The sequence below is a fragment of the Crocodylus porosus genome, unplaced genomic scaffold (genome assembly GCF_001723895.1).
Source record: "Crocodylus porosus isolate Cpor-Errol unplaced genomic scaffold, CroPor_comp1, whole genome shotgun sequence".
Classification (NCBI taxonomy): domain Eukaryota; kingdom Metazoa; phylum Chordata; order Crocodylia; family Crocodylidae; genus Crocodylus; species Crocodylus porosus.
In genome coordinates this window covers 67133729-67147698 of record NW_017728918.1, presented here as the reverse complement: position 1 = coordinate 67147698, position 13970 = coordinate 67133729, and the positions used below count along the sequence as shown (strand labels likewise).

At 37.5% G+C, this 13970-nt stretch overlaps 1 protein-coding gene across 1 annotated transcript in view; it reads left to right on the top strand.

The window, feature by feature from the left end:
- Nucleotides 1–6: 6 nt before the first annotated feature.
- The window catches only part of TBX18 (T-box 18), a 30006-nt gene continuing 16042 nt past the window's right edge, over nt 7–13970 (top strand). Inside the window, exons 1-3 of the mRNA XM_019537692.1 lie at nt 7–86; nt 1879–1980; nt 5232–5403. Coding sequence (XP_019393237.1) covers nt 64–86; nt 1879–1980; nt 5232–5403 — 297 coding nt within the window. The 5' untranslated portion in view covers nt 7–63. The remainder of the gene's footprint in view (nt 87–1878; nt 1981–5231; nt 5404–13970) is intronic.

Below are 13970 nucleotides of genomic sequence, written 5' to 3'. Positions count from 1 at the left end.
GCGCCGCGGGTGGACCTGCAGGGCGCCGAGCTCTGGAAGCGCTTCCACGAGATCGGCACCGAGATGATCATCACCAAGGCTGGGAGGTAAGAGCCAGCGGCGCCCCGGGAGCGCCTCCGGCCCCTGCTCCTCTCGGGGCTTTCTCTCCCCGTTTCCGAGCAGCCTCGTCCACTCCGCGAGGAGCCCCCGGCCGCGCCCTCTCCTCTCCTCCCCGCCTTGCCCTCTTTCAGGTGGCTCCAACACGCCGCTCTGCTCAGTCCTCCTAATGCAACGTCAAGCCGGAGTGCTGCCGAAGCCCCCCAGGTCCCCTACCCGCCTCTTTCTTTTTAAAATATATTGCTTTACTTCTTTTTTTCATAGACAGCAAAAATATCTGCTGAGTCTCTTCACAGACCGCACACACAGATCATTTCTAATCACGATATGCGGGCCCGGCAGGCGCGCACACGTCAAAGTGGACAAAGCCCATTGATTTATGGGCCAGGTAGAGCCGAATACACTCCGAGATGGGCACAGGAGCATGTGGGCTCCTAGATTTCCTGTTCATTATGGTGAAGTCCATGAATGCTGCTCTGCTCAGAAATAAACTTTCTGTCCCCCCCAACTCCTCCCTTTCTAATGGATACACATGGTAAAAACCTGGCTAGTATAAAAGTATCTGAACTTATTAGAAATTACAAAAACATATTTTATTGAATCCATATGCTACCTTCTACATTTTCAGAGGACTTTTCTTAACGATTGAAACGCAGTCTTCAGTGGCACAAAGGAACATTTTGTCTTGAGGGTTGCATCAGGTTTTGTTTTTTATCTTACAGGTGCACTGAAAGAACACCTAGTTAGCCCCAGTCAACTGCTTTAGCAAAAATAGAGATGACTTTTTATTTCTTTCCACAATTAAGTTGTATCTCAGTTTCATGACCTGAAATGGCATTTAGATTTATCAAATAAGTAAATGAAAGGATGGGTTGTTTTCTTGTTGGTGGTTTTTTTTTTAACAGTCAGTGAATTATTATAATTAACCTAATTATTATCAAGCTTCTTATTTTTGGCATTTTGAACAAACCTAGATTAAAAAAAAACTAATATCAAACATAGTAGATTTAAAACAAACAAACAAAGAAAGTTTTATTTTAAATCTCTGTGGAGTTTAATTGTTCTGTTTTGGCAGGGCAACAATTTGAGTTATGAGGTTATTTATAAATGTACATTGTACTTTCATTTCTGCTTTCGATAATGAAGTTTTACTATACCTTTCAGCCATAGACCATGTCTCGCACGTCACCTTTTTAGTATGTTGCAGACAGGAAGTCCTGTCTCAATAAAGAACATATTGTTTGGTTATAGCATGGCACATTGGTTTTTATAACTGCATCCTTGTAGTTCTATAATTGTATTACTGCATATTTAGTATTGCAATTTGATATACGATTCGGGTATCATTTGACGCTTTTATTTAAAACCTTACTGACAATTTAGATTTTTGTAACGAGAAGTCTTCCTAGGTAAGCGCTCTTATTTATACATCTCCTGAAAGGTACTTCTAGTTAATATCTCAAACAGGCTTTCAGCTAAAATAAACTCTCAAAACAAAAATGATTTACTATTTAACAATAAAGTCAAAATGATGTGGTAATAGTTGTACTCCCAAAGCAAACCACACGACATATAAAGCATTGTTCAGCTAAAATGCACTTTTATAAACCTGTTTTGACATTGAATGGAGCATTTCATAGCTTTGACCAGTAATAAAAAGACTCTATAGACTTTTCTATATGATGAGGGGGCTGGTGAATCCCACCAACTCATTACTTTTGCTGCACGAATGTTCCCAAGTCTGTTTCATATTAAAAAAGATCCCTCTCTTTCTATGTTCAGGCGGATGTTTCCTGCAATGCGAGTGAAGATCTCGGGCTTAGACCCACATCAGCAATATTATATTGCCATGGACATTGTGCCAGTGGATAATAAAAGATACAGGTAAAGTAATTTTAACACCTAAAGCTTGTGATACAAGCTATACAGATCTTGGCTGCTGCAAGAACCTTGTAATGGTATATAAATTAACAAATGGAACATTTTAAGTCTCATCCAAATTTACTTTATCTTTTTTTTTTCTGTTGTATCTTAGTGCATGGAAAATAAGTGCATTGCCAAATTTATGACGCCCCTCTTCCCCACTCCTCCTTTTTATGAAATTTTTGTTTGCCTTGCATTGCATACGTACTATAGGGAAACATTCAGTGTTTTGCTTTCATCCACTGTACTTCTAGTTCATTCAGGGAAATATTGTTAACATGTAGGGGTCGTAGTTAATTGCTAAACAAGTCCACATTGTGCTACTTATTAATTCATAGGAAACAATGACTATATAGGAACATTTATATTTTCTAGTGCTACCTACAATAAAATGTAAAGCATATAAAACTTCCTTCTGTTGTGAAAAGATGCACATGATGTTCATTGCAACATGAGCTCAGTAGGATAATGGATAACTATTTTCATGGTTTTTGATTTTGAATGAAATAAACTCTCAAAACAAAAATGATTTACTATTTAACAATAAAATCAAAATTTACATTTCAAAGAATAATTATTGGCCAATTATTTTAAATGTTCTTTTAACACTTTGAGGTAAGAATGTATTTGTGTAAACGCTTGGTGCAGTCCTTGTTTAGCCAAGGGGATTTTTGGGACTACTGACTCAAGTAAAAGTTTGCAGGGTTGTTTGCAATAATTACTGTTAACAGTTTCAGAAGTGATTCTGGAACCTGTTTCCCTGTTGAAATGAAGTGGTGTTTGGCCAAGTGGTTCAGTCAGGCCAGGATTTAGACTCTTAAAAACTGCCATGTTGATCTTTTTAACCCTTTTATTAAAACAAATAATTGGAAATCAAAGTATTTAATTGCTAAACTAGGAAAATTTGAAAAATATCAAAATTAATCCATATGCATGTAAGTTTTCTTCCCTCCCTAAGGTTACTAATAGTAACCTCCTTCCCTTTTCAAGGCAAAGTGCAAAATAATTTTATATATATATAGTTTTGATAGAGAATATTTTAGGTTTGAAAGAGAATTGTATTAGGTTGACAATATAGATGCCAAGGGCATGTAGTACTTACTTTTTTTTTTGGGGGGGGGGGGTTGACAGTATTGCAGCAGAGGAAAAAGAAAAATGTTTATGTTTTGAGGGGGTGCTCCCCCAGTGCAATTCCGTTAAAATGGAAAATGTTTGTGTTGATTTAGGTTCACATTAAGATGGTCAGTCCACTGATCCTAAGAGAAATCTGCACAGAAATTTCTGAGGGACGTAATTTCTTCAACTGGCATAAATAGTGATAAATATGAGGACTCCAACAAAAATTCTGACATAAAAATGAGAAAATTTACATTAAATGTTAAAGGTTTAAACAAGACGGTCTTATTTTCATTTTTACATATTCAGTATAGTCCTTGCTATCTGCACAGCTGAATAAAGTCTTCTAAAATGACAAATTCAGTTTCAGGAAAATTGAATGAAATGCAGTATTTTCACAGTGGACAGGCATAAGTTTCTGTAATGATATATTATTATGTTTACTTTATCTTACTGGTTAATATTGATGTCACATTTACTTCATTTCACTCTTCTGTAAACAAATTAATTATGTATTGCATGCATTCTTTTATGTTGACTATTATTTTAGTCACTTTATTGTGAATCCTGCTTTCCAAATGACATGCCCTGCAGATCTTCATATTTAGAAGATTAAAACAATCGTTTGTTGGGCCCAATCCTGTTTATATTGAAAGAAATAGCAAAACTTTAACTGAAACGATGCCAAATCAGGAAAATTTGTGTGTAAAATTAGATTTTTCAGCAGAATTAAATCTTTGAGGAATAGCTAAAGGCGAGGGTTTGGTTTAAAACAATTTAAATAGTATGTCATTCACAAATCTAAAACAACAACAACAATAATAATAATAATAATAATAAAATAAATAGTTGTATGATTTAGTTAAAGAATAGTCCACCAAGGAACAAATAAACAAGAAAGTGTAGATCTCATATCTGATGGTTTAGTATAACTTGTATTAATACATACATATAAGTAATTATTTTGTTTCCAAGATTGATACTTCTGCATTTTTCATGTACAACTAAACTGTATACATTGCCATGCTTTGTGCCAATCTTTCATATTTTTCTTAAAATTAACTGGAACTATTATAAACATTTTCTTATTTGTGGCGGACATGCGTATGTTAGATATACTTCAGCAATTTTTTTAGTAATTAGTCTGTAGCATGGCTTTATTCAAAATCAGATTTTTTATTGAAGGATGCATTGCTTTTACTTCAAACCTACTTTTCTAATTTGGTTTTTAACATGAAACATTCAAGAAATGTTTTTTTCCTGCAGTACTGCCAAAAAGATCAGTGCGGTTCTCATAGAAATTGGACTTAATTTCAGTATTTTTTGCAACATATTGCATCTGGAACAGTTTCACTTCTAGACTGTTCCATGTTTAAAAACATGCTAGGCGTGTAAAGAATTATTTGTCGATTTTATAAATGAAGGGCCAGATTCTGTTTTATTACACTGGTGCCCTTCAGTGCAGTTATTGGGCACCAGTATGAGTGAGGGCCTGTTCAAACTCCACCTGGTGTTTAGTAGAAAGGTTCTAACTGGCTCAAAAGGTAGTTCGAGCGAGAGTAAGCTTTGGCCCTGTGTTTTGCAGATATTTTTACTAATATTTAAAACTCAGTTACATATGTATGTTAAATTTATTTTTTCATTTAAAATATCATTTCGAAATGAAAGTGAAATAAACATTGCATGAGTAGCAACAAAACAAATGATATTTGTTGGTGCATGTATAAATGTAATATTAATAGCACTGTTGTGGGCAGAAGGTTTCCAAAAGTGCTGTCCATTTTAATGTGGATTGTTTGCCTTTTATGTCTCAAATCAAAGTGAATTTTTTCAGCTGTTTGTTTGGGGGGGTTTTTAATAGATCATATTTCAGTGCTCCCTATTCTTTCAGATTTGGGTTTTTCTCTCCATTCTTTTAGTTCTGACCTTTCCTGTTGGCAAACTGTTCACTTCTCTCTGGGCTGTTTTGAATTTTAGTTATGGTCCTTTAACATATTGTAGGTTGGTGGGTACTCTCTAAAACTTTTAAAAATCCTTCACCTGATGCATTGTTTCTGATTTTCATTCTGATGGATGTTGGGCTTCTCTTTTTATAGGTATGTTTACCATAGCTCTAAATGGATGGTGGCTGGTAATGCTGACTCGCCAGTACCACCTCGTGTTTATATTCACCCTGATTCTCCCGCCTCAGGGGAGACTTGGATGAGGCAAGTGATCAGCTTTGACAAATTGAAACTTACAAACAACGAACTGGACGATCAGGGACATGTGAGTATCATGTCTCTTATGGTACTAGAAACTAGCACATCAGTCATCACTAGGAGCTTTGTGGCTTTTATCTTCATGTTGATAAAAATGAGTCCGGCCTTATAAAACTGCCATGAAAGTTTATCAGCCTGGAGGAAAAACTGGCTTGCTTTTTACCTTGCTAATCACTAACTTTTTAGAAGTGGAGGCTACTTTAATTGCCCCTCAAAAGCAAAGCACCTCTGCTAACTAGTTGTTTAGCCATGCAACAGTTTAATCTAAAAGTACAGACTTGCTCTATTTTTCTTCTCTACCCATAACTTGTAACTCCATTTTTTATCAGAAAACATACTTAAACTTACAAGTGTCTAGAAGACACAATAATAGCATGTAATAATTTAATGTGACTAAAATACATTTAACTATCTCTTTAACCTACACATTTGTGTAAAATCCCATGAGGTGTTAATAATTGCACTCAAAAAGGAACAACATAGGACCTGGGTTCACTCTGATAATGATTTATTACATACCTTATGAAGCAAGACCCTTTCACAGCTGAGGCTCATTACTCCTGAAAAAAACTGGCAAAGACTTATGCAGTATGAGTGCTCTGTTTGCAAGCTCTAAATTGTTTAGTTATGACATTATCTAATGTGACAAAATGTGTTATGTTAATATTTCCTTTTCTCTTCAAAACTGTTGAAACATGACAGATGTAAGCTAGTATCTTTCCAACAACCTCTAACATAGTTGTACTTGACACCTTAGCAAATAATTAAAAAACAAGAATTGTTTTTAGACAGGATGAAGTCTTTATTTTTTGACAGATCCAGTAATAAATGGGAAGTGTTGGCTTTCTTTCACAAGGAACACTGATCTCAGAGTGGCTGGACTTCTAAGAACAGAGAAACAAGTTTGAGACAGGATGTTGATTATACTGACCCTTAAGTAGTCCTCCAAATTAAACAGGATAATTCCTCAATTACTAAAAAGAGTGAAAAAAAATACCCAGTGCTTCATGAAAAGATACTATGTATGGCTATCAACACATTTATAATTTTGCAGCATTCAGTAATATATTTTGTCAGTCTGGTTCTTTCCCTGTTCTCTACTTATGTCATTGATATGTGCAATTTTCCCCCCTCTTAGCTGCAAGAAGCCTCATAATAGATTAGTATCAAATGTTTCAGGACTTGGCTTGCTGCTACACTGGAGATAGAGGAGTATAAAACATAGAACTGGAAGTGACCTCCTGGGTCCTTGAGTCCAGTCTATTGCTACAGTAAGCAACTACATCATATAATTGTGTTTTATATAAATTTATCAAGCTCCACCTTAAAATCAATTGAGTTTTAATTTTTAAAAAATCAACATCAATTTTATTTAGGTTTAAAAAAACCTATTTTACAGCAAAAGCCGCATTTATCCGGCACCTTACAAACTGGCATGCTCTATTAACGGGCATGCTGGTTGACGCAGCAGAAGCGAAGCTGGAAGTGCCCACCGTGGCACTTCCGGTTTTGCTGAGCCCCCACAGCCCAGGGCAAAGCAGCCTAAGCGGGGGGGCCCCCCTCCCTGTCCCCTGGCACGCTGACATGGCAGGAGGGGTGGCAGCCCAAACAGGCAAAGATGCCTGTTCAGGTCTCTCAGGTAACCGGCATATTTGGTTATCCTGCTCGCCCTATTCCCCATGGGTGCTGGATAACAAAGCTTTTGCTATACGCTTATTACCGTGGGGTCTGATTCTGTAATTTTTGAGGCTAGCTACAGACATCACACTTTTTACTGGTATACAGTATACACAGACTGGTTTAAAAATGGCAGAACCCGATCTAAGATTTTTATCTCTCCCACCACATCAAGGACCAAGTGTTTGCTCTGTTCACTAGTGATCTTAACTGATGCTTACAGAAAAACCATGCAACTTGAATTGATTTTTGCCTCACACTTTTTTTAATGTCTGTACTTAGCTTGGATGAGTAAATGTTATTCAGCATAAGTAGTTCCTCTGGTATCACTAACTAAGTTCCATTTAAAGAGTGTTAAATTACAAAGGACATTTCACTCTAAGCATGTGTGTGTAATACTTAATTAAAGTGAAATGTCCTTTGTGCTTTATGACTGATTCTGTAACTGATGGTACACAGGCAGATTGCTGCTTATGTTAACTTCAGTTGAACTAGGGCAGCCTACTTGGATGCACTCAGCTGCATGATGTGGGGCTGAGAGATGACCCTGGCTGCTGCTTCTGTGTATTTACTGGGGGGCCAAAAATAGTAACCAGTGCAGCAGTGGCTGAGTGCCCTGCTGCAACTGGCACCACGGCAGCTGGCCCTGCCCTGTGCCTTGCAGCCATGGAGCTGCCCTGCTATGCCTGTGCTCAGTTGCAGGACTGAGGCCTAGGATTAAACCTCCAAGACGTAGCGAGAAAAATTAACTAATGTACTGTACAGATCCAGATCCAGATTTTGAATTTAAATTTTTTTTCTGTGCAGCATACATTTATTCATAGAGCAGCAAAATCCAAAATTACTGGAGTAATCTCCTTTAATAAATATTTCAGTTTGGAAGCTAGTCAAATAGCATTCTAGTGTAAGCAATTCAGGACACATTGAACTTATTCAGAGCTATAATGTCTCCCTCTTCCCCAAAATGGAAATTTAAGTATTTAAGAAATAAGACAAAAGAAGAATGACTGTAAAATAAATTCATATTTCTAAAATCTGGGAAATGGCAAACATGTCATTGATAATTACCAGAAAAGGCAAAAGCAGAAAGCAGAAAAGTGCCTCTTCCAGTGGGTAAATTTGTTTCTTTTAAAGTTATGGTAGTGTGGAATGCTGTATTGAAATTGCCATGTAGCCTCTGAGTGCCTTCAGCTATAACAAAAAAAGGAATAATCAAATATTTTGGGATGCATATGAAAAACAATTGTTTCAAATAAGTTGGAAGGACCCACTTTTATCTGGACAAGAGGGAGAAGTGGAAGATGAAGCGTAAGAAAAGCTAGCAGGCAAGCCCATGCCGTTCCCAGAATGTAAATTTCTATATGTATGCTCTGCATCTTTTCTGACTCTTAATTTTGCTTATTTTCCTCTTGCTGAATTTTTATTTTCAACTTACTCGGGCAAAATGGCTTGAAGGAATTTCTGTTTGGCCCTTGCAACTCAGCTGTCGCTCATCTCTGATGGTACATGTAAGGCAAGCCAAAGTTTAGTTCCTGATCTTTACTTTTGGACATGCTTTCCATGTTGCAGTTGATTCTGTATCTTTGTACCCTATTGATTTTAGTCCTTTTATCTTTCCAGAATTCCTATATTCTTTCTAAAGCTGGTGCAGAGTCTTTTTTTATTAGAGTTGCAGGGCTGGATTCTGATCTTACATCAGGGTGACTAATATCTATGGTATTAGAATAGTGTGAGATCATTTGGGACACATTGTTGCATACACTGTCAGTCAGAAGTGACAATCCCACTTCACAGCAGTGCATAATTCAGGCAGAAAACTTAATGCTGTTGCAACACATCAGCTAATGTTGATAAGTAGATCTAGAAAATGATTATAATGGTGATAAAAGCTAAAGTCTTACAATGCTAATTTAGAAAAAAACAACGAAATATTATTCATACAACAAGGTTAGGATTCCTTGTTTAACTCTCAATAATGTGAATGGAGGTTTCATATGTGTACCAACAATAAGTTAGCATTGTTTTTAAATATTTATATTATTGTAGGAATTCATGGTCAGCCAGGTCCGAGACCCATTGTGCTGGCGTTGTACAGCATTATAGAAAATCAGAGTCCCTGTCCCAGCTATTAGCCCTTTGTTTAAGAATGCAGTGGTGTAAAGGTCTAATGCTTAGGGCCACTATTAGCTATTTAAATGTTTGCTATAATCTTTCAGGATCATTGCTATTTTCACTACCATTTTGGGTGGAAGGTATCTCTTCATACTTTGTAGTGTTGTATAAATAGATAGATAGAGATGCTCCATCCTCCCTCCCTTCCACCACTCCCCAGCCTCTTAGCCCTGGATGCACAACACCCTATAATGACAACATGTATTTTGCACATAGATCAAATAGCGCAAGTGAAACTTATAAGTACATGTTTTCAGACTGGTGCTTGAGGGGCTTCCTGGAGCTTGCAGCTAATTACCTTTTCAAAGCAATCAATAGGTGGCATGTTTTAAATTACATGGTGGAATAAGTTCATTCACACCTTCCCCAACAAGTGTACAATGGCAATGAATAGCATTAATCAGATTCAATATGATAAAGAAAAGGAAATCTTGTTTTTACAACTGACAAAGACAAATACGGTGTGCTCTTCACATTTCTGTGCTTCCCCTTATGCTAGCTGGTTTTCTCCTCAACCTCTGGAATAATGGCTTCCAGGTCAGGTCACTATTTTATGATTAGAGATGGTTGAAATTTTTTTTGGGGGGGTGGTCTCAACATTTTTGGGCTATTTCCCCATATTTTTCAATTAATTACCTTGGATACAAACTTATGTATTTTAGTTGCTAGTGCAAAAATGGAGTCTTGCCTATGGTAATTTAGTTAAGCCTATTCTCCCCTGCTGGTTTTAAATGCATGCATCAGATAGTGGAGGCAGGCAGGCTCTTACTCCCCCCCATGCTCTGCTCTGCCTGTCACTTTTTAGAAATAGCTGTGTATTTTTGTCTCGGTGCTTTTTGCAATGAAAAACTGCAAATTTTGGCATTTAAATTTGCACCTTTAAGCTTAATTAAGGTTATAGTAGGCAGTTCACACTTGTTGGTTCCTCTCTGTGCACAAAGCCCGAGTACATATGTTTGGCACTGAGAGTCTGAGGGAGAGCAGAAACTTTGCAGTGAGTAGAAAAGTGGCTGGGTCTTCTTGTGTGCTGCTGTAGGGTAAGGGAAATGGGATTCCTGTTGTGCTGGAAGTGCTGTTTGTATTACAGTAATGCTTGAGGCAGCAATCAGGACTGGGGCCCCATTGTGGCAGGCACTCTATAAACACTTATTAAAAAACAGTTTTTGTCACACAGGGTAGGTACAGACATTACACTGTTATATATGTGAGCAGAAACTGTTCTATACCTATAACAGAACAGAAGTTCGGCACACGTAGACTGGTTTAAAAATGGTGGAACCCGGTGCTCACCAAAGGGCAAATGTGTTTTGTATGCTACCAATCTAAATTACCCCACTTACAGAAAGCAGCATAAATTAGATTGATTCTGCTTTGGGCTTTCTGAATGTCTGTACCTAGCAAAAAAGGTTCTGTGTTGCCATGGGTGCATTCACTATTACTAGTTTTCTGACATACAGAAAACAAGAATTCTTGGTTCCAAAATGATACCTTTTATTAGACCAACTGGAAAATGGCAAGAAAATTTTCCTTTTCTGCAAGCTTTTGGGATCAAAGTCCCTTTGTCAGGCCCTTGGAAAAATGTAGATGGTACAGGATAGTAAAAAGTCCCCATAGGTAGGAAATAAACTTCATTTTTGCACAGAGGAAGCTGAAGATGGAAGGCTGTTCCTCTGGGTCCATGAGAGTGTCTTTGTGAGCTGTGTTGAGTAGCTCTTTGATGTGGTGACCAGGTAGAATTCCTTCCCTGGAGGTGTTAGATGGCAGGCAGGGAAGCAAAAAAAACTTCCTTGTTGTTCTGCAATGAAGTTTAAAATTCAAAATTGGCTAAAATTTGGCATCTTCTATGTTTCAGGGGTATACTTGGTATCTGTGTTGGTCTGAGACAAAAAAGACATACAAAAAACTAGAACCAAAATTTTGGAACCAAGAATTCTAGGGGGTTTTTTTGTATGTCTTTTTTGTCTCAGACCAACATGGCTACCAAGTAATTCACCATTATTGTGTACTGTCCCGCTTTGCTACTATAGCCCTACTTTTCCCGACATAGTCCTTTTGTGTGGCATGTGCCTCTAGCTATACCCATAGTTCCTGCGTTTAGGGCCATTCATTCCACAGTAGCTGCCAGTGTTTCTTCTTTAGAGCTATTGTTGTGTCCCATCTGTCAGCAGGTTCATTGCTGAATTTTTATTTTATTGTATTTGCATTTTTCTTGCATTATCTTTTGCATTACCAATATCTTGATACTGTTGGAGTAGAAACATCTAGTTGTAAAGGAAAGCTTAAATTCACGCAAAAATTGTTAGTCCCTAGAGTTGTGATTTAATGGTATGGTGAATGCTATGTGCCACTGCAGGCTACCATCCTGTTTATTATGTTTGCTTACAGAGGAAAGCTAGTGGAAGTTTAGAGTGGACCAAGACCTGGGAGTGGGTGAGGGTTTGAAAAGAAGAGAAGAAATGAAATGTGAATAAAATGCATATTAGGAACAGTGCTGTAAAAATTCTAACACTGAGAAATTTAAAATTTAGTCATTTCATTAGTAACAAGAAGTCAGCTTGTTTTCTGAGAGCTGGAATTCCAGTGTGCAGTCCAGCCCAGAGTGAGGACTGGTGTGTTTTGCTGTCCATGGAACAGCCGGGGAGGTAGTCTGACTCGTCAAGTTTCCTTCCTGCTGCTTTGACTAGTATGTAAGTGGTAGAGGTTGCATCCATTGCAGTGTACATCCCTTAATGCGCTGGTGCAGCTATGCCATCAGGTCTGTTGGGAGAGAGCTGAGGGCAAACTCCAGACTCCTTCTCCCTTCTGCCCTTTACCAACCACTTGCAGAAGAGGGATAAAATAATGGTTCATATGCAAAAAGCAGTGGTATGCACCCTACATGTTCACACTCTGTGGAACGAGCTATGGTCTGACTGTAAATGAAGCAAACCAATATTTGACTGAAACAAAATTTAAATCCTGTAGTATATCTCTCTCTCTCCCTAAATTTGAGTGTGATTTATCTTTAAAATAACAATACCATTATATGAGACATATATGTGTCTTCAGGTTAAGCTGTATAATAAATGTTTAAGCAAATGTGGCCAACCTAAAAATAGTTAAAAGTAATTCTTACTGGATGGTTTGGGTTTGGTGGGTTTTTTTGGGGGGGGGAGGCAGGTTGTGTTGGAGGGGGGGGAGAGTTTACATATTTCCTGTCTTTAATGAAGATCCACACAAATGGTGGAGACTGACTGACTGGTTCCACAGGGTGAATAGCGTGGATTTAATTCATTAAGTGCTGTTAAATACATAAACATAAAAGTGAACCCCCCCTTGCAGTTGCTTTTTTTTCCCCCAACTATTATAGTTATCTCAGGTGTTACTGGAACAATAGAGGTAAAACAATGTTGTAGTTTTTATCTTTTTAAAATTGAAAGTGTCACTTCCAGAGCCCAATTCATTATTGTTCTGTGCCTTGTATATTATTGATTATTCATATTGCTGCAGTGTCAAGAAACCCCAGCCATGGATCAGGAACCACTGGGCTAGGTGCTACGCAAACATACACCATAAAGGCAGTTCCTGCCCTAAGCACCAGACAAACTAAGGGTTTGTCTATACTGCAAACTGCAGTGTAGTGTAGAGCATCTTCAGCTAGCCTTAACATACTAGTCTGAGGAATGGAAGTAGAACAGCTTCCCTGTGCTTTTCTGAGGCAAAACACTGGAATTATTGTTATAAGAGAGATTTGAACACAAGGTGCCAGCCTCCTTCTGGCCCGTCTGTAAAATTTGAAGAAGTTTGGAAAGTCATCTCTTATTAAAATGTCCATAGGGTTCTAACAGCTTTTGGAGTCCTTATAGTATCATTGCCCAAAGTTTCAACTGCAATATAATAAAAACCTTAATTATCCAGAAACATTGGCTATCTAAAGGGGGTCATTGTACCCTAGTCAAGAGTGAATGTATTCAAACTACTTTTCTTAGTCAAACCTTCATTTATCCAGCCTAAAATAATGTTCTCTGTATTTTTAGGATAAATGAGACTTCACATGGCACTTGGGCTTAAAGGCATAAACGCTGAATGCAGTGCCTGATTTTGTAGGTAGCCTGTGCTTGCTAAAGGAAGAAGAAATTTGAAAAGCTCTACTGAAATTTGATTAGAATTTCTACAGGCCAGTAGCTGTGGTCTTTAAAAATAATAGCGAAGGATCTCCTTATTTCTTCTTCTTTTTCTTTGAGAACTTCTTTTAATAGGGTGCATAATAGAAATTAAACAGAATAAAAAAACTCTACTCTGTTGTCAACTTCTTCCAAAATGCAAGGATATCATATTGATTCTGTGAAAAGTATGCATGCTTAAGTTTATGCTCTGTAAACAGTTTTGAGATTCCTAAGACTTGTAAGATGAGGCCTCAATCTTTACTAAAAAATGTCGCCCCAAAACTGGTACTTTGTATTGTGTGTGGATATATGTGTATGCAATTGTTCTGTTTGTCTGTACATACTATAAATATAGTCTTGCTAGTGTTTGCTTTTTTGATTTTTTGATATTCTCCTTAAAGCTGCTGCTCCTGAAATCCTAAGTGAAGATCTTGGCTTTCGTTTAAAAACAAAAACAAAAAAAAGCAAAATACGTTTAGACCTTATGGTAACAGAAAAAAGCTTGAAAATATCCAAGTTCAGATGCTAAAAGTTCAGAATTCACACTGACTTCAGTAGGCCCAGGATTTCATCCAAGATT